The sequence below is a fragment of the Triturus cristatus genome, chromosome 3_1 (genome assembly GCF_964204655.1).
Source record: "Triturus cristatus chromosome 3_1, aTriCri1.1, whole genome shotgun sequence".
NCBI lineage: Eukaryota > Metazoa > Chordata > Amphibia > Caudata > Salamandridae > Triturus > Triturus cristatus.
This window is the reverse complement of record NC_140583.1, coordinates 828842692-828864603: the sequence shown is the minus strand read 5'-3', so window position 1 is coordinate 828864603 and position 21912 is coordinate 828842692. Positions and strand designations below refer to the sequence as shown.

General features: G+C 46.0%; 1 protein-coding gene across 1 annotated transcript in view; it reads right to left on the bottom strand.

Annotated features, from left to right (window-relative positions):
- The window catches only part of FKBP7 (FKBP prolyl isomerase 7), an 88031-nt gene that overhangs the window by 23166 nt on the left and 42953 nt on the right, over window positions 1-21912 (bottom strand). The window contains exon 2 of the mRNA XM_085645210.1: window positions 3987-4138. Within this exon, the coding sequence (XP_085501336.1) occupies window positions 3987-4138 (152 nt within the window). The remainder of the gene's footprint in view (window positions 1-3986; window positions 4139-21912) is intronic.

Below are 21912 nucleotides of genomic sequence, written 5' to 3'. Positions count from 1 at the left end.
GCTCAAACAAAATGACGCAGTACTCATAATGGCCCAAAGGAGTTCTAAAGGCAGTCTTTCATTCATCACCCTCCTTTAAGCGCAAGAGATTGTAAGTAACAAGAAGATCTTGCTTTGTGTAGGTTGTTGCTTTCCTGATTGACTCCAGAATGTATTTGATCAATGATAGTGGGTAACAGTTTTTGATGGTTACCTTATTCAGGCCCCTGTACTCTATGCAAGGTCTTAATTTGTTTGATTTTTTGGGTACAAATAACATCGAAGGCCCCACGGGGAACTTGGACCGAGTAATGAGTCAGTTACAGAGATTGTCTTCCAGATACTGTTTGAGTAACTCCTTTTACAGACACAAGGGAACAGTTGTTCCTGTTTCAATTGGAATGGCACAGTCACACCCTCAATAGGTTGGTAAGCACAGTTATTTGGGCTTTTCAAATAGTCCAGCAAAATGGGAATATTGCTCTGGAACGCTGTTTGATACCGTTTATTGTTCTGGAATCTAGCCGATTGATGAATATTCTCATTTTAGGAGCCCAATATTCACCTGAGGAATAGTAGTAATGATAACAAAAATGTAAGGATAACAAGATTTTTCTGGTCTCCTAATTGATGTATGGGTTGTGGCAAATTAACCAGGGAATCCCTAGTATGATGGTATGAATTGTCAAAGAAATACAGTTAAAAAAAGACCATTTCCTGATGGGTACCAAAAGCCAAAAATAAAGGAATGGCCATTTGGTTTTGCTCCACCCAAGTAATTTCAGCTGCAAGCTGGCAAAAGTAGGTATTATAAGACAGAATGTCTTGTCCGCCTTGTTGGATTTCACACAAGGTATTTTCAGTCGTCAATTCCAAATCAGGCCTCTCGAAAATCTTTTAAAATGTTGTAACAAAGGTGGCATAGTTAGACAGGCAGGGATCTTCTGTGGCCACTAATGAGGTCACCTATGATAGTGCTGGTCCTGACAGTGCACTGATTAAATACCTAACTTTGACTTGGCCCTGAGAGAAGTGGACTGGACGACAGGCAGAGAAAACAATCAAAGAGTCCAAGAACTCTCTTAGCCTATTAGGGTCTCTCTTTTCTTCTCTCAGAAATGATTTTCCGCGCCTTAAAACAGGCAAGATTGGGCAGATTAGTTGTGATTTCTTGAATTACCAAATTACATTCTGCCATGTTTTTAGGCCATTTCAAATACTTGGTAAAAGCTTCCATGTTAGTAGCTATAGCAACTACTGTAAGTCAAATTATTTAACCATAAAATTCAACCATGCCCCTTTCCTAATCTTTACCCAACTACCCCTCGAATAGTGCACCTCTTAGTCCCCCAAATTAGAAGAAGTCCCTTTCTGAGCATTCGGGTAATGATTTAGTGAAGAGCTCTTCAATACATTTTGTAGGATCACTGCCCCTACTCCTCCTTTGAATCCGACAAACTGGAGATTCCACTGTCTCTGCAGAGTCTCACACACGCCACACTTGACCTACCAAAGATGATATGTCCTCAGCTAATGTTAGATCTTGGACCTTCTTGGACTCCATTATGACCACGAAGAAGGGCTGGGCTAGCTCGGAAATCCACACTGGCAAAGAACACTTTTGCAAAAATGGATTTGCTGTTGTACATTTATCCTTTTAACGTTGCATTACATTATATAAATATGAACTTTTAAAAGAAATTTTGCATCGTGAATATGATCTATAGCATTTTAAGTGTGGAGTGTGCGTTTTGAGACCGTGTGAAACATCAGGTCTTGGAGTTATTGGGCTTTCAGTGGTCACCAACACCTGCCATCTCACACGTGAACACCACAGATTTATAAACATATTCCATGCATGAAAACTGAGGGGCGCGAAGTGTTGCTACAGTGCTTTTGGATGTACTTCATTAAAATCTGTCTGAAGCCTCTTAGATTTGACTTCCTCTGGAACCAAGGATTCTGTTTTAATTCTTATGCTGATGACACATGTTTATTTACAAGTCAGTGGACCCTATGAGAGTTGCATCAGAGTGCCTGAGGGCCGGATCTGTTGTCAAAGAGTAAGGGAGTTGGCGGTCTGATACTGAATGATTAAAGGCCATCAATACAAATTGGCTGGATTTGAAGTGGAGAGATATTGGAGCCAGAACTAATAATTCTGGATAGTATTTATCCACCTATATTTGACCATCATGAGTTTAAGTCCACAGAATGAAGATTAACCTTTGAGACCGGGAATCACCTGTTCTTTTGCAGATCTTTTTCACATGCCAAATTTATCACCTACACTGAGCAGCTGGTAAATGGGAGTGGTGCAAAACAGTGGGTTACTCTGTGGGTAGTGGGGAGTGGGCCTGGTTTCAGCACAGCTTTTTGAGTTGCTGGGGGAGAGTCCCTACACTGCATTCCCCCCTGTGTTGTTTAATGGCTTGGATTTCTGTCAACTTGAATCTCTTCTAGTTTCGAGCTCTGATTTGCCTGTAAGTTTTACACACCCAGTAACATTTAGCCTGGTATTGTCTCAGCTGGTAATTTGGGGTGCAGGAACACCAACCCTCTCAGAATTAGCCAACTTGCAATGAGGGACTAAAGGAGTTTTATTGTTAGGTCCCACACTTGATTACCAATCCATGTGGTCGCCCTAAACCAGGAGCAAATAAATATTTAATTAGACCAAAGCATATATATGCCCAATACTTTCAATTTTACAATGGATCCAGCGACAACTCCAATTAACCCTCTCTTTTTGCTTGTGAAGTATATTTTTTAAACCAAAAACCTCTGAATAATCTGTTATTTCATGGTTTGAAAAATGTGATTGAACTTCTCATTTGTTTTCTTTGTGCAAAAAGTGTCACACTCCTCGTTAACTGATAATAATACTGAACAGTGCTATTAAATTGTATCTAACAATGAGGATTATTATTGTACATAATGCATGTCGGACTCAGTGGGTTACTTTGTGAGACAGCTGGCTTGGTGGTATGAATGGGACTGGTTGATCTGGTGGTGTGACATTAGTTTACGTACTGGATGAATTCTGGTGTATCTAGGGATGGGACATTGGTTAATCTAGGGGTGTCACACTGGTTAATAAAGGAGTGCATCTATTGGTTATCTAGTGGTGCGAGACTGTTTTTTCTAGCAGTGAGATACTAGTATATCTTATGGTGAGACACCGGTATATCCTCTGGTGAGACAGCAGTATATTTTATGGTGAGACACCAGTATATCTTATGGTGGGGCACTGGTTTATCTTTTGGTGGGACACCGCTATATCTTGCTGTGAGACACCGGTATACCTTATGGTGAGCCACCAGGATACTTTATGTTGGGGACACTGGTTTATCTTTTGGTGGGACACCGCTATATCTTGTGGTGAGACACCGGTATATCTTGTGGTAAGACACTGGTATATCTTGTGGTGGGACACTGGTATGTCTTGTGGTGAGACACTGGTATATCTTGTGGTGGGACTGGTGTATCTTGCAGTGAGACAGTGGTACATCTTGTGGTGAGACACTGATATGTCTTGTGGTGCAACACCAGTATATCTTGTGGTGGGCCACTGGTTTATCCTGTAGGGAGACACTGGTTTTACCTTGGGGTGGGACACTGGTAAGAAAATAAAGCTTCTACAGCTTATACAGTCATTTATTTTCTGACCAACTCGGTTGCTTTCCATTTGTTGCAGAGACAAATTAAAGTTCTAGCAACACCATTACAAAAAGAAAATCACAAAAAAACTTCAAAACGGTGGGAATCGCAATTAGGTTTCACAAGAAGAATCCTGAATTACCCAAGGAAACATTTCACCAGTGAACAACAGGAAATCTATCATTTTTTGCACGGGTGGATTTAAAAATAATAATTTGGATGCTTTTAGCACAGGAGGCTAAAGCAGTAGAGACCCTGCAACTAGATACATGTAGCTAGAGCATGGCATAGCAAACATTTGGGGTAAACTCTATATTCATGCACAATAATGTGAAAGTATCTTTTACCTAAACCATGTATTCCGTATGCTAACGTGGGCGGTATTGTCACTTTTCTTTTCTCGCCGGGACACATATCCATCATTGAAATGTCTAGTCCTTTAATTACTTGTCCAACACCGAGAACAAACCACTTAGGATGACCATCCTGTTCAGACCGACTAAAAAACAGAAACACATGTAAGATATAATAAGGAAGGAATATTCAAATACACCTCAAATAAATCACATAAAGTCGTACAAAAGATGCATAATGTAAAACCATTTTTTTAACAAACACCCATCAATTGCAAAAAGTACCTATGTGCAATATTAGGTAGGGGGTTCACATCTGAGTCAATAACAGCTGAAGAAAATGCCACATATAAAGAAATTCATATCGCAAATTAAGGCACCACATAAAAGTCCATATTAATAGGTCCTGCCAGAAATCTCACTGACAGGGTCTCACTATCCGATCTATCCAACATGAAAGGGGGCTGAAATACCACATTATTGTACTTGTCCTGGCGACAGTGAGGTTGTGGTCAACCAGGCAATAGTGCAACTGTTATGTTAATCATTTTTTACCCTCAGACATACCTTTATGAAGATTTGTTGGCAGAGATTGTGTTGGTCGCCTACTGTGGTGCAGGGGCAGCCCTTATCCTGCGTGTGTTTCTGGGCATTGGCACAACTAGGATTTACTAGCCGGCACTACCTAGCATTATGGGAGTTCCAGGGTGCCTTGGGTTGGGCAAATGGCTGTTAGGGCTTCACCAGTCATACTACCGGCTCCCGCTCAGCGTCCCTGTGCATGATGCTTAACATGTACCCAGCAAAACTGTGGGGCAGCCGTGGGCAGAGCACCAGTTACCCTCTCCTGAGACTCCTTACTGAACTATGAACACTACACACTTTCTGTACTCCCTATTTACCTCTTCTGAAAGCATCAGCTACAAGGGTGCCTCCTGCTACGATACAGAGACAACTTCAAGGTTTCAAGGTTTCTGGGTGAGCCGTCAAGGGCAGAAAGAAGTTGGCAGCTGCCTCACGGGGCTCTGAAGGACCCAGCCTTAACAGCAGGTCACATTCTACTTGGGAGGCAGGACTTGAATATCAAGATGCAAGTCTCTCAATCAAAAATAGGTAGCCACCCTTCCTGTTAACCAAGCATTTGCAATGCAATAGGTTTTGCATTTACGCAAGTTTAAGCTATTGGCATTTGTAAGACCTGGGGTCTCCAGGCCCTAAGGGGGTAACGTGACACGAGCGGCTGGGCACCCAAAGGCCTATGTGTTAAGCGACCATACAACACACACATCCTCTGAAGCAGTAAACGCACACAATAATGGATGCCACACAGTAAGGTGAATGCAAATTAATCAGATTTATCTAATCCGCGGGAATCTTGTGGGGCAATGTATCTTAACTTGTACACTTTAACATTTGCATTACAGCGTCTCATTACCTGTACACTTTAACATTTGCATTACAGCATCTCATTACCTGTACACTTTAACATTTGCATTACAGCATCTCATTACGGTTACCTCAGCAATCCCTGCAGTATGAACTTCCCTAGTGCTGCGGGCCGGGGCCTGCACACGTGGCGCTACTGGTGTCTACGAAGAAACAAAGGCACATGAGCATAACTTGAGGTTGAATAATGTGTGCCTACTACCATGAGCACTTTCAAGCCTACCCTGAGGATAAAGCGTTATTGGCACACGGAGCGTACTGCCCTGCTGGACACCCTTTAGAGGTGAGGCGCCGCTCATACACGGAGCGCCTTGCACTTGGGACCTCAACTGGAGAATGGAGCGCTTGAGACCACAACTGAGGTTACACGCTATTTGGACTTAGCACGCTCTGAGCACTTGTGAGTGCAACACGTGGGGTCAGCGCTCCTTAGACATAGAACGCATTGAGTACGGGTACATATAAATGACAGATCAGTGTTACTGCAACATAGAACGCATTGAGCACTGGCGAATGCAAATGGATGATCAGCGCTATTTAGACATAGAACGCATTGAGCACTGGTGAACACAAAGGAATGATCAGCGCTACTTAGACAGAGAACGCATTGAGCACTGGTAAATACGATTGAATGATCAGCGCTACTCCAACGTAGAACGCATTGAGCACTGTTGAATACAAAGGAATGATCAGCGCTACTTAGGCATAGAACGCATTGAGCATGGGTAAATACAATTAAATGATCAGCGCTACTCCAACATAGAACGCATTGAGCACTGTTGAATACAAAGGAATGTTCAGCGCTACTTAGACTTAGAGCGCCTTGAGCACTGTTGAGTCCTGCGAACGGCAGTCCCCAGGAGAGGGTAATCCTACGGAGGGGAGACTCACAACTACGGAGGGAAATCCCACAGAGGGGAGACTCACAAATACGGAGGGAAATCCCACGGAGGGGAGACTCACTAAAACTCCTGCATGGATTCTCCAGCTCTGCTTCACCCCAACTGGCCAACTAACTGGAAAAAGTTCCCTCCCTCACTTAAGTAGCCCTAGGTCAGGTGATCTCTAGCCAAGGCGGCAAAAGTAAAAACCACACCTCCCTTCTAGAAGGTTCTAGCACATTCCAGGAGCTTCCCCTCTCTACCTATGGGACAAAAAAGGCGGGCTGGTGTCGCAACATTGTTGTGGGGTCCCAGCCAGCTCCTGGCAGCTAGGGTGCTACTATTAAAGACCACTCTGCAGTAGCAGGGGCCTGTGGCAGCCATCTTGGGAGAAGGGAGCACCTGTACCTTAACACTGATTGGCAATTAACAGGCGCCCGGAGACCTAGTCCAACATAAAAATGAGGGTGGAAAAAATGAGGCACGATCAAAAATAGATGGGGAGACCACCCTAGGGCTGACAGGTCTAACAGCATTGTAAATGACAATGTCTTTTATTTATGTTTCAAAAACCAAAACATAAATAAAAAGCATTGTCATTTACAATGCCAATAGCTCAAACTCGTGTAAATGCGAGACCTGTTGCATTGCAAATGCACTGGGGAAAGTGGAGAGATGCCTATTAGACGCCGGGAAACTTTTGCTGAGTAGCTGTGCGCTCTACAAATGCGAGTTCAATAATTCATTCATTCAAGATGCAAAAAGTGCTCCAGAAGATTGGAGATGGGGTTGCAAACTTCAATATTTTCAGGCCAGAGGGGCCATGAGAAGGACGTGATGGTGACTCTGCTGCCCTGTAACATACCTTTAAATATGATTGAGTGCACTCCGCTGTCTTGCAAGGGACATTTGGCATCATCACAGCTGGGCTTTAGTATTCTCCATGTTGACAGGATTGCAACAACTCAAGAATTGCATGGGCCACAGCCCCAGTGCGAAATGGCAAAGCAGTGTATGGCAACTATGCAATCACTGTGTTTTCAGGAGGCTCTGTATTGGTTTCGTAATGGATGTCTGGTCATAAATAGTGTTGAACACTTTGATTGCCCTAAATTAACCCCACCGACGTATTGCATAAAGAAATTTTGAATATGCTTGCGACAGTTTTTCCCAACAAATAGAATGTTGTCAGTTTTGTGAGATGTAAACTGAGTCTGCTGCATCAGCAAGAACAACAAATAACAGAGGGGCTAGAGTGGAAACGCTACACATTTTTTAATTCATTTATTTTGACTTTTATATAGCGCTGACATGGCCCGAAGGCATCTGAGTGCTTTATAGACATCTCCACGACACTGAATTTTCTCGTTAATTACACTCAAAAGCATCCCAGTCACGTCACTCTCGTTCAGACAAGAAGATGTGAACATATACGGTCCGCTGAGTAGGACAGTGACATCTACCTCCGTGTACCACAGTGCCTAGGGGAGTGGCTATGAGAGTTCCATGCTCAGGCGTGCGTCATGCCAAGAGATCGCTCTGTCTGTAGCTACCTGTGGGGTTGTGTGCACCGTCACTATTTCCGGTGACCTGTGTGGTGCTTGCTGTGTGCGCGATCAATGCATTCCAGTAATTTTTAAATATATAGAAATTTTTTTGGGCACATGAAGCTGCTGTATACTCTCTCTTTGCCGTCATACACTATGTTAAGATTTTTTTGTGAAAAATGTTGGTAAGAATTTAAGATAAAAAAATACAAAACATCACGGTTTAGAGTTAAAACATAATCCCATTGATAAACTCGCGTTTTTTCCCCATTGTGTTTTGGTACATATATTACTTTTCATCAGGACCTTACGTACCAAAAACATTTTATACAAAAATATACGAGTAAGTTAAAAAACAAAACAAAGAGCAGAAAGTATATCCACCTCAATGACTGACTAAACAGATGTGCATGGGGTAGGAAACCTAACGTGCCATGTCTTTCCGCTCATGTTGGTAATAGCATGACTTAAAAATAAATACCTAAAAAAGGGCAAATTTAATGCCAAAAGTGAACATAACATCACGGAGCTTAGAGGAGAGCCGAGCAGGCTTCCAGAATGTTAAACATATACGGTCCCCTGAGTAGGGCAGTGACATCCACCTCCGCGTACCACAGCGCCTAGGGGAGCGACTAAGAGAGTTCCATGCTCGGGCGTGCGCCATGCCAGCAGACCGCTCTGTCTGTAGCTACCTGTGGGGTTGTGCGTGCCATCACTATTTCCGGTGACCTGTGTGGTGCTTGCTGTGTGCACAGTCACTGAATTCCAGTAATTTTAAAATATATAGACAATTTTCTTGTCACATGAAGCTGCTGTATACTCTCTCTTTGCCGTCGTACGCTATGTTAAGATTTTTTGTGTGAAAAATGTTGGTAAGAATTTAAGATAAAAAAATACAAAACATCACGGTTTAGAGTTAAAACATAATCCCGTTGATAAACTCACGTTTTTTTCCCTATTGCATTCTGGTACATATATTACTTTTCATCAGGACCATACGTACCAAAAACTTTTTATACAAAAATATACGAGTAAGTTAAAAAAAAAAAAAGGGCAGAAAGTATATCCGCCTGGATGACTGACTAAACAGATTTGCGTAGGGTAGGAAACCTAACGTGCCGTGTCTTTCCGCTCATGTTGGTAATAGCACGGCTTAAAAATAAATACCTAAAAAAAGGGCAAATTCAATGCCAAAAGTGAACATAACATGATGGAGCTTAGAGGAGCACCGAGCAGGCTTCCAGCATGTTTGTACAACATGTTCGCTGAGATAATGCCAAGCCCTCAGGGCTGTCAGCTTTGATTTCCTTTCCTCGATTCAACACCTGACTCTGGAAGCCGATTTTGGTACAAACAAGTGCCGGACCCGCCCACGGTCTTGTGAGAAGGGAGAAGCGAAGAGACGCAGCGCGCATAACGAGCAACAGACGAGTAAAAGATCCAGTCCGGGTGGGCGGGCCAAAAGGAGACAGGGCGGTAACAAGGAGGGACTAAAAAGCCTCACTGACAATGGAAAGCCAGGGTTTAGCATGCACTATGACGCAAGCCAATGGAATGAAGGGGCGGAGCCTAGACTCCACTTCTGAAATTGGCTTGATTACAAGAAGCCTCACTAAGCGAGCAGCGCATGCGCGCTGCAACGCTAGGCGAGACCTTAAAAGGAAATCTTATTCTTCCTGTGAAATAAGGAAACCCCACCTCCCCAGAACATAGAGGCAGGGCTGGCAGTGTAAACAAGAGAATACACCCAGGAAGTAGAGGCTAACCAAGTGGTTACAATGATTTTGAAACTGTTTAAGACTGGGGTCAAGCCTTTGCAGGTGGTACAAAGTTGAAGTAATTGTGACATGTAGGATTTCTATTATCATGGTCTTTGACTTCGTATGTTTATCTTTTAAAGATTCCTCTAAACCTATAACCCTGTTTTATTTATAGAGGTGAGGAACTCAGCATATATCGGAAATCCATTGTCACTCAGCTACTTTCCTCTGTTCTCTATAGTTTCGGTTTCAGCCGGCGACCCGTACAGCAGTGAAGGTTTTTTCCTGCCAATGTGTTTGATACCATGGAGGATGTCCTCTTTGGGTTGAAACACAAGTCAACACTTTCAGAGGCTACTGCACCAATAAAAACCGAAGAATAAAGAAGAAGGTTTTATGGTAACCAAGTAAAGGAGGTTAGATGAGCAGGCCGTTGAGGCAAAGTTGGATCAACAGGGGACCGCGACTAAAGCGCCCGAGGGTTCCAGGACATTAGGGGCATCAGTGCGAGGGAATAAGAGGAGTTTGGGGTGAAAGCGGAGAGTATACGTGCTCCACCCCTTCATCAGAGAGCCGTACCTTGATGCAGGAAAACCCATGCATAGGATTGGTCCAGCGTCATTTTGAAAGAACCAATATTGGTAGGAGGATGTGACCCCCCAAGAAGACTAAAAGACTAAGACAGGGGTGGCATGGGTATTTAGCAGTCAGTTGCTGACAGCGAATGTTGTGCCCGCAAAGCTGTTCATGAGGTGTTTAGGCAAAATATCTGAAAAAAATATTGTGTGGACAAAATAGAGTGTCAAGAATATCGAGGACCAAAATATCATGAAGGTAAGTTTCTATACGTAAGCAAAGTTTTACTATATACAATTCCACTTACATGTACCTTGATTATATATATATATGGTTACAAGTATGGCGACTCACTGAAGGGAAGCAAAGGCACTACAAAGACCAACAGGCCACAGGGGTGGCCGCTCCCAGAAGGGCGGGACTTGATGACTTTAATGTTTTGCCGGGAAACTGCCGTATCTTGCATCCACATTAGCCCAGAGCCCATGAGGAAATGCCCCAGGCACGAAACGTGTCGGGCTGGACTTACAATTTCTGCGAGGCATCACGAAGCTGGTTTTTACCTTCCTTCAATTAAATGAGCAAAATTTACTTACCTGTGCTGTGGCTCTCTCATTGCAGGCAACTTTCGTTGGATTTATAACGGCACAGCCTGAGCCGCGAGAAAAAAGCCCTGCTGCACGGTTGTGTAGACCCGCTGTGACGCCAATCGACGTTACAGCCTTGGGAGCAGGTGAATGCATTTGAAGGATGTAAGCGGCAAATTCAAGCGGCAGTTTTGCTCATCGCTACCTACTATGGATTTAAAAATGTTCACTGGTTACAAGTATGGCGACTCACTGAAGGGAAGCAAAGGCACTACAAAGACCAACAGGCCACAGGGGTGGCCGTGCCCAGAAGGGCGGGACTTGATGACTTTAAAGTTTTGCCGGGAAACTACCGTATCTTGCATCCACATTAGCCCAGAGCCCATGAGGAAGTGCCCCAGGCACGAAACGCGTCGGGCTGGACTTACAATTTCTGCGAGGCATCACGAAGCTGGTTTTTACCTTCCTTCAATTAAATGAGCAAAATTTACTTACCTGTGCTGTGGCTCTCTCATTGCAGGCAACTTTCGTTGGATATATATATATATACACACACACACACCACTCCGGCTTCCTTTTCAAGAAACAGGCCCGACACAGCTGGGATCGTGGTTTAACCGGGCTTTAATTCCGCCATAAAACACAATAATTTGGCATATCTTCAATGAGTCTTGCACCTGGAACACGTTTCGGCGATTGCCTTCTACTTGCCAGTGCTGTGCTTGACTGAAAATGTTTAAAAATTTCGCAGGGCTTTTTAATTCATCACGGAGCCTTCTCATTGGAGCGGCGCCGTCGTCACAGAAAGAGGACGTGGAGAGTTCCAAAAGTAGATACTTTCCCTCTATCTCTACTCCGTAATGCCCCATTGTGTCCATCCTGCCTTTAGAGAATCCCATGCAGTCCACATTTGTAGGCTAAGGTGAGTACCTGCCTCAGCGTCTGAAAGCGCTACGACTCCATCGTCCATGGAGTGCTTGTTCCTCTCCCAGGCAGGAATACTGGTGGTCTGCCCTGCTATTCACCAACCCTCTCAGCGGTAAATCCACTGGTCTCTCCCCAATACCTAAACAGGATTCAGGTCGGGGGGGCGCCGCGTATATGCAAACCTGCATTTCACCAACAGTTGTCGGCTTCCACAGAGCTCCAGAACGAAAGGCGTGCCAGGAAATGCGGAGCCAACCTCCACCAAACATCCACACCACTCCCGCTGAAACAGGCCTGACACCGCTGGAATCGTGGTTTAACCGGGCTTTAATTCTGCCATAAAACACAATAATTTGGCATATCTTCAATGAGTCTTTCACCTGGAACGCGTTTCAGCGATTGCCTTCTTCTTGCCAGTGCTGTGCTTGACTGAAAATGTTTTAACATTTTGCGGGCTTTTTAATTGATCACGGAGGCTTCTCATTGGAGTGGCGCCGTAGTCGCAGAAAGATATATATATATGTATGTATATATATATATATATTATCTACTGGCGGTCGCCAGTAGATAGTTATAGTTAGGATCGTGTTTCCATAGGAAATCCGCAACATTCTATTTGGAATAACTATGGCGCCGATTGACAAATCCTCGCGAAATTTTCAAAATAGGTGGGGCGCTCCGCTCCTTCCCTGAAAGTCTCGGGGGGATTCGTCAAGCGGGGGCTGAGAAAAAGGGGGGGTCCCAAAACGCGTTTTCCCCATGCATTTTTCCATAGGACCTTTAGTCCAAGCTACAGCCCGAACGGCTGAACAGAATTACTTGAAATTTGGCAGAGAGGTAGTCCTCAGGTCAGGGATGTGCCTTTTGCAGGTCTGGTGTAAATCTGTTCAGTATTTCCTGAGAAAATAGCATTTAAAAGCATATATATATCTATAAGCGCGCACCGTGCGCGTACGGTAAAACTTACCGTACGTGCACGCTGCCGTGCGCGAGCGCGATTCTGATTGGTTGTTAGATCTTAGTAAACATTCGAATCGGTCGAAACCAGGAAGTGTCGGCCGCCATTTTGTCTCTCACAGTCTGAGGGGGTGAAAAACAAAGGTGGAGAACGTGAAAAGGGGGCAGGGTGGACAGTTCCTGACCCCCTAGCCTTAGTCAGGGGGTCCCAGAAGGACCCCCAAGGGCCAAAATTTCCTTTAATTTTTTTGCCAAAAATCGCGGAGTACGCGTAGCGTGCGCGTACGGTAGAAACGGAAAAATTCTGCGAACTGCGTAACGTGGGTGCGCGGTGCGCTTCGCGCACCGCGCGCCCGCAGCGCGTGCACGGTGCGTGAAGTGCACCGTGCGCGTACAGTACGCGCACGGTGAAAAACCTTAAAAAATAAAATAAAATAAATACATAACTTAGCATTTAAAAAACCGTACAAATTCACTGAAAAAACCATAGGTTTCACACACGTTATAGTTAGGAATTAGCATTTAAAAAACCTTGCAAATTCACTTAAAAAACCATAGGTTTCACACATGTTATAGTTAGCTGGACATTTCACTCGTGAAAAACCATTGAAATTCCCCCTTCATAGTTAGTGCAGGCAACTATAACTCACGCGACCGCAATCCTCTGCTGATGACGTCAGATATTACATCACTGATGACATATGTGTCTTTCTGAAAAAAAAATATTTGTAATATATGTATAGCTAAAAATTAATGGAAGAAGACATGGGTAAATAAGTGTCTAAATACAGTGATGTAATATCTGACGTCATCAGCAGAGGATTGCGGTCGCGTGAGTTATAGTTGCCTGCACTAACTATAACGGGGGAATTTCAATGGTTTTTCACGAGTGAAATGTCCAGCTAACTATAACATGTGTGAAACCTATGGTTTTTAAGTGAATATATATATATATATATATATATACCACTGCTGTTTACACAAACAGAAACGACCAGCACTCCCGTTGGCATTCAATCCAATTTAGGATTTATTTCGGTGCAAACTTAACATTTCAGCCGTAGCCTTCGTCAGTGTCGGTTAGCGTCACTGAGGAGAAAGTAAATATTGACAAGGTGCATCAAAACAAAGAAAGGACTACACATGAAAATTAATTAGCGCCATATTGAAATGTGAAAACCAACATAATTGTAATTCATTATTGTTAGCAGTCATTATATACAATAAATTGCTGTCCTATTTCATGATTTAAGTATAAAAGATACTAATTCATAATTTCACTCCTCCAGGAAATTATTATTCTGCTCTACTTTTCTTTATTTATATTAAAGAAAAACGCACATTATAGTCATATGTTAGCGTTTTAAATAATAATTCAAAATGTGAAATTTATTATACAGCCCTGAATGGGCTTTAAATTGTTTTGATGTCAATTATTATAATCTTTAATTTTTCTGCCGAATTTTTAGAGAATGCTGTTCTAATTAATTTTCATCATAAGTGGGTTACCAATTCTTCTCCAGCGTTTAGCCCATTAGGGGACTTGGTCTGGAGTTCGATAATATATCTCGACTCCAGACGTCGTAACCTCTTCTCTCTGTCTCCACCTCTGAATTCATTGGGGACACAGTCTAGACAGAAAAACTGTTATAGTGATCTGTTGCTGTTGTGGTGACTGGCAAAGTGACGGGCAACTGAATAGTTTTCATCCTTATTGGCAATTGCCCTTTGGTGTTCCAGCACCCGCATCTTTACTGCATTGACTGTATACACATCAATTCCAGTTCTTGATCAGTAACCGGACACCGACACAGCAGGCTAGGATATAAATCACTGCACGTTTTATTTCTAGCTGTAACGCGTTTCGACAGTAACTACTGCCTTGATCATACCTGATGCCTTTATATATACATATCTTCAAGGTAAGTAGATGTGGAGTTAAGAATAGTAAATCTATACTTACTTATTTGCACTTACCTTCTTAATATTTTGGTCCTTGATATTTGCGACACAATACTTTGTCCACACCAGTGCTTGATTTGTAAAAAAGAAAAAAAAAAGTGCCAGGGCCTTGCTCACTTCCACTTGCGCCGCTCATTGCCGCTGTCAGTGCTGCCAATAACAGTTTCAACATAGCTACCATCTATTGCACTCCTACATATGTGACAATTCGGACTATTCCAGGTCCCAAAATCTACAAGAATGGCTTTGGCGGCAGATATCAGTAATTTTTAATGTATGTTGAATTAATAAACTGTTATTTGTGCTAGTCTCCAAACTAGACAAACAGTGCCACCATGTGGCAGACTTTCATAAGTGCTGGTGTTGCCAATAAAGTGAGGGGACTCTGAGCCCCGGAAACTACCAGCTCAAAATAAGCACTGGTCCATGCAATAGTTTTGTTTCCAATATTCTGTCAGTGATCTGTTCAAGGCGAGCGGTGGCAGAGTTTCGGGCTTTGCATCTGTTCCACTTAGGTACGCACAGGTCGAAAAATGAGGGAGGCTGTCTTATTTTCCGGGGCACCTGGCATTCAATTCTGTGCCAAAATGGCAGTTTTTCTGGTTTAACCGGTAGTAACTTAACCGGTAACTCCTTCAACGAATATGCCTAATCTTAAACTACCTCTGTCCCACATGACTTGTGTCTGGTACAGGGAGACCATGAACATTGCCCCTTGTGTTAGGGTGCCAAATGTTCTAGGCTTCTTAAGAGTTATAGGGTTTAAAGCCAGACGCGTGAGCTGGGTCGCGGCATGCACAATAGGGCTTATTTGAGGAGCTCAAGTACCAAGGGTGAACGATCCAGGCTCCGAGGCTGGTGGGGTAAAGGCAACAGCAGCCGCCCCGAGATGGAACCGAGCATGGGTGATCACGGCAGCCCAGGTGCAATCCGGCATGCGCCAGTCTCTGGCTGAGCAGGAGCCCCCCAAGATCCACTAAGCTCCAGTGGACCTCCTCTGGCGATTCATACGCAGACTCAGTGGCGTAGTAAGGTCCGCTAGAACCCGGCGCAGAAAATTACTTGTCACCCACTGCTTGACAAAATGGCAAAAATTGTGTTTAAAACACATATTTTTGCCATTTTGTCACCCCCCTCCCCCTCCCCCCCTCAGTGATTTCTTGTCAGCCCTGGCTTGAGAAAATGGCAAAAATATGTGTTTAAAACACATATTTTTAAAAGGAATCTCATGCCTCCCTTAGAGCGCTTAAAAAGGGATGCAATACACTGGGGCACTTTACCACTGATCCTGCTAGGAAAGGCAGCGCTTTTTAAAATGATGGCGCTCCCACGATTCCTGTACGCATTGGAAAACACACCATTTCCAGTACCACCAAGCGATAGCGGCACAGGTTTTGCAGTCTGTTATGGGGGAACAAGCCGGCACGCATAGCGCAGGGCAAATTGGTTAGAGGGTGGTATGACGGTGGAATAGCACTTCCAAATATACAATTGTACTTTTGGGCAGCTCAGTTGAAAATCATTAAGCAAACAGACCCCGCATTCCAAGCAGACGGACATGGATTGGGAGAAGAAGGCATGATGTCAGCACTTTACAACAAGAAGCGATCCCCTTAAATACTTGGGCCCACAATACATACAGGCACACACTAAATTGGGCTGGCAAGGAGTTATAACCCAACTTACTCCACTTTGGGATACACAGCGGTTGGGGCGACTCAAGAATAGTAAGGGGTTTACCCAATGGGACGCAATCGGCATATCCACGGTGGGCGACCTATGGAGCAAAGGGCAAGTAATCACATTTGAACGTCTTGAAGAACAGTATGAGCTTCCGAAATATTTCGATATATGCAGATAAAACACGCGCTACAAGCAGCCTTACCACCCGGTACCGAGGTCCTGGAGGCCACCCCCCTAGAAGATAGGTTACTGACAGACTACATGATTAAACGGGCTACTTCCCTCACCTACCGAAAGCTAGTCAACAACTTGCCTGACCCTAATGTGGCACTCAGGGAAAAATGGTCCAGAGATGTGGGGGAACTCGACGACACCGACTGGCAGGAGGCACTGGTGTCCCCGCGGGAGGTGGGAATACCTTCGAAACTCAGGTTAGTGCAGCTCAAAATACTGCATCATACCTACTACACCAGGCTAACCTTCTGCAGAATAGGGACAACACCGCATCCGTACTGTTTGAGGCGATGTGAGGAGGAGGGTACATTTTATCATACCACGTGGCAATGCCCGAAGATCGCAGAGTACTGGGTAAAGGTAATGAGAACAATATCGCAAACAGAGGAGGTGTAACTAGTGCCGGAACCCAAGAGGTGTTTGCTGAATGTTTGGGAACCGAATGACCTTACTCGTCCAGCACAGAATTGGGCTACACTGGGGATAATGGTTGCAAGGCGTAACATCGCACAAAAATGGGGTTCGGAAGAGTCGCCGACACTCACCACATGGTGCAAAGACATGAACACAGCTATGGTGGCCGAAAAAGCAGTGTTCATCAATCGAGGCAGTCCTCAAAAATGGAGTGGAGTATGGGGGCCTGGAATAAATTCAGGGGATACATCTGTGAGCCACCCAGGGTGCAGACAGACAAGGTCTCTGATGAGGAGGATGGAGGGGCGACACGAGATTAACATGTGGAATACTGTCAATTTTTGTGCTGTGGATAATACCGATAAGCAAAATGTCACAAGAATGTTTAACAATGGAATGCAATGTATGTACGGACTACTTGATTGAACTCTGCCTTGGTTATAATAAAAAGAGTTAAAAAAAAAACACATATTTTTCCCATTTTGTCACCCCCTCAGTGATGACACCCGGGGCGGCCCGCACCCACCGCACCCCCCTTGCTACCCCACTGCGCAAACTCTGCGCAGTCAGGAGCCCCTCCCCCTAATCCAACCTTGACTGGCTGCACAGAGAAGACAGCATATTCCTTCGCCCCACAGGGTTGAAACAGCGCCTGTTTCCCTTGGCTGAGTCATGAAACTGCACATTATTTATTTATTTATTTATTTGAAAAGTTTTATATAGCGCTGGCTAGACCCGGAGGTATCAGAGCGCTTTACATGAGGAAGAACATTGTTTCAGAACATGGTTACACAGGTACATCAGTTGCCGGAGCGTAGTTACATGAGTTACAAAAGCATCAATACCCAACTCCATATCAGGCATGGTCTTCCTAAACACTCCTCCACATTATATCAAAGAGGGGGCCCTCTTTGATATAATGAACTGCCCCCGAGTCTACCTTCCCAGTCAGTTACATCTCAGCCCCAAAGATGAAGCAAGAAGGTTACCAGAGGCGTGGACCCTTCTTTATCTCAATGGGAGGACACCCAGTCCACTCTCAGTCCTGTCCAACTAACAAAAAACTGATTCCAGAGTAAATGATGGGGCAGCCACTCCGGCCACATGCCTCCTGCAGTTGGGCTCGTGGTGCACATCGTCCGGGCATAGAAGTAGACTGTGAGTGGCTTTCTAGGCACTGTGTTGCTGTTGGAAAATATGGGGTTGACTACACACCGCATGGCACTCTATCTCCATTTGTGCCGCTTGTTGGCGGAGAGCGGTGCATCATGGTGATTCAAATTTAGACGTTTGGTAACTATGTGCTTTGATGGGGAGCATGGCTTTGCTATGTTTTCATTGTCAGATGCTTAAAACAGCCTCTCATAAGTGAGGGCCAAAAGTTACAGTTTAGTGTCCCTCCTTTCATGCAAGAGCATGTGGCAGTAGGGCGAGCTTTGGCTTCAGCTCAACATCCTGTAATTCCGGGCACAATTACTTAATCTCCCCTGCTTACAAATGAAGTGCCTTGTATGATGTAACTTATGCTAAGTGCCCTAGTACATTCAGGTTGTGCTTAAGCTATATAAACAGCCAAATAAATGCTCAGTTGTCTGCACTGGCCGTTCCTCCACTGTGGGAGTGTCTCGTCACTGCTCGGACAGAGACTGGGAGGGTCCGGGGGGAGCATAGGCCAATAGGACGGTCTGATGGCAGTTAAAGTAATTAAAATACTATGGCAAAATATACAACTGAGTCAATTAGGAAGACTCTGCGTACACTGTGAGCAGCTGGGCAAGATAATTTGATACGTCCAGGCACGGCCGGCGCTAGGCATGGGCAGTGTGGGCAGCTGCCCAGGGCCCCACTCTCAGGCCACAAACACAGGGCCCCACACCTGCTGCTGGCCGAGGCACCCACAGGGGGCCACTAGAGAGGTCAGCACTCTAGTGTCGCCTGGGCACCCCACACCCCCCGCCCCCTTCAGGGGCAGGGACTCTGGTTGGAGTCCCCCCCAATTATCCTTCCTGGTTTGTGGCGAACGAGGGGCATCACTTCCTGGGTGCCCTGGACTTTGGGGAGAGTATATATCCCTCCCCCACCATTTTGGCGACCTCTTTGATCGCCGTGCATGCCGTCTGCAGGTCGTCTACTGGTTCTGCGTCGCGCTTGCATCGGAGAGAGAGTCGGGGTTTTGCGGGTGAGCAGTTCTTCCCGCTTCTTTGCGCGGTCTTTGGGCTAGATACCCCCTTTCACCCCCATTACAGTTGTGCTCTTGCTGTGTGGTGCGGTATGCCCCCTTAGTGGAGTAAGGTTGCTTGGGTGCCGGTTGAACATATGTCAAGCCTGGTGGGGCTGGGACCGTCCGGAGTTGTTTTGCAGACTGGCGTGCTCGTTGTTTTGTTTACCGCCATCGCTCCGACTGCCCATACAAAACAGGGTGACCTTAAGGGGATTCGCATGCCCTCGTGTTGGTTGCCATGCTGGAGGGACGTGCCCCCGCTACCACGGGTATTGATTGCAGGGAATGCACAGGGCAGCTAGTGGGTGGCGCGGGGGTCGGTATGAAGTGGGTGGCTCCCACCTACACACACTCCCATGTGTAGGAGGCGGGCCAGATGGCAGAGCGTCCGTGCTGAGATAGGGGGTGGACGCGCTCTTAAGCATGCTAAACAATAATGAAGAGCTGAGGCAGCACATTCTTGCTCGAGGAGTGGGACTCGCATGGCAGACCTTGGACGGTCAAGGCTATTGTTAGCTTAGGTAACAATGGCTATCATGAAAAGAAGGGCAGGTCTTACCTGGCTTCTGGTGCCCTCCTTACGAGGAGCAGCAACTCCTGGCTCAGTCTAGCGTGTGAGCAAGCCGGGCACGGACAACGCCATCGGGCAGGTCCGCCGGGGTGTCCTTGTTGCGTCGTCAGATTAGGCGGTGAGTGCAGGCCCGAAGAGGCCAGTGGGGGCCTTTGCCTGGGCCGGCCAGGCACCTTGTTGTCGGTCTGGTGGTTGAGGTCACCAGACAGTGAAGTGAGTCGCCCCACCTCCTTCTATTCCCCCATTAACTAGTCACAACTGCGGGCCTCCACCTCCCACTGGTGCTTCGGCTCGGCCACGCTGGAGGAACGCTGGGTTGCCGGTCCTGAGGCTGGGGGTGCAGCAAGGGGACCGGCTGGGGGCCGGAGCGAGGGGGGTCCTGCCCGGGCATTCGATCGCTTGGCCAGATCTCGCAGCGGCTCACTGAAGAGCCAACCTCAACCCTCTCCACCTCCCCTCGTCGAGGTCGTGCCATGACTGGGGCAGGAGGGGTAAGGACCGGGCGTGATGGAGGATCGTCATGGTCAGGGCGGCCAACTCTGAGGCTGGAGACCAAGGTGCTTGCCTTGGTGCCTGCTCAATCATTCTGTGATTCGCCCGTGAAATATGTTGAATGTGTGATGTTGCATTTAGTGGGAAAAGCAATTAACAGGTGAAAAGCGGCAAGGGAAATGTTAGGGGGAGTGGCGATTTGGCCATAAATCCCGGTATGGGCTGTTAAGTCACGGACCCCGTAAGTGCTGCAAACAGTATGTTTTAATGTTCCGGATGCAGCGATGCGCTCCGCGGTGCCGGGAGGTACGAAGGGATTTATCTGCTGTAAGCCGTTTGATGGAGTAAGGGCGCGTGGTTGGGGGATACAGAGCAGCAGGGCTTGTTGAGTCTTAAGGAGTAATGGTGGGCACTGCCTTACAGGTTCCTCGAAGCATGCAGCAGTCTGTAGAAACAGGTGTCACGGGTCACTGGCTGCTGCGGCCCGCGAGTGCGAAGGTCTGCGGCTGTTCCCCTGTGCACCTTTTTTTAAATGTTTCACCACTGGTGCTTATTTGGATGACGGTTCGTATTATGTTGCAGGGAACTGGTTGCGGGACGTTGGACAGGGGCCCCTGACAGTTTTGAAGGTGCAGGGAATTAAGTGTAAGTTGAGGATCCAAGATGGCGGCCGCTGCGCAAGCATTCCATAGGTGACTGGTCAGGGGTCAACAGGGTACCAGAAGTTTCATGGCAAGTTCATGGCCAGCGGATCTGGACTGTGAATAGTCAATGGGAAGGTCGCTGGGCGAAGGTTGCAGGTACTGCATTACCACGATTGTGGCAGTAGGGCCAATTGCACTTAATGTTGTAGGGACAGGAAGGAAGCCGGGTCCGCTATAAGCTATCCTTCATGTGTGCCTGAAGTGCGGGCAAATCAACGGACATCCTGTGATCAGTGGCTATTGTTGATGGATTGTAGTGTCTGTTGTATGCCGCACGATTGAGGCACAGCTCGTGGTTGGTGGCGTATTGAGCAACAGATCCTTGCGGCGTCCCAATGGCTAGCAGGAGTGTCAGGTTTAAGGTACAACTGAACATGCTGCGGCCGGCAGAAGCAATGGTCGCTAGCAGGAGCGCCTGGGTAAAGGTACCACTGAGCATGCTGCACACGGCAGAAGCAATGGTCGCAGTCCCACTCGGTTGCAAAGTGTGAAGGCTTGCTGCGGTGTCCCTGCGTACGCTTGAAATGTTTTGCCAATTGTATAAAGGCGTATGACGGTTCTTGTTGTGGTACAGTCAGCGTTGGCAGCGTTTCCCAAGGTTGTCCGCAGCGTCGGGTCTGCTTGTTTCTTCAATGGCGGCCGCGTCTCGTGGGAGGTGTAACTGCGGGTGGTTGTTGGCAGCGCTGAGTGTGAATGGCCGATGCATCGATGATCGCAAGCACTTTCTGTTTGAGAACAGTCTCTGGTGCAATTGCTGCGGGTGCTTGTTTATGTACACAGCCCTGGTTAAACCTGCAAACAGTTAAACTAAGATATTTAAAGCCACTTACGTGACTACGTTCCCAATTTAGGCGGGTGGCTCACATTGTACAGACTACACAACACTGTTAATGGCTGCCTTGATGCTCTTACAGCGCCGGGGGTTAAAGATTTTAGGTTGGATCTATCTATCAGGTTT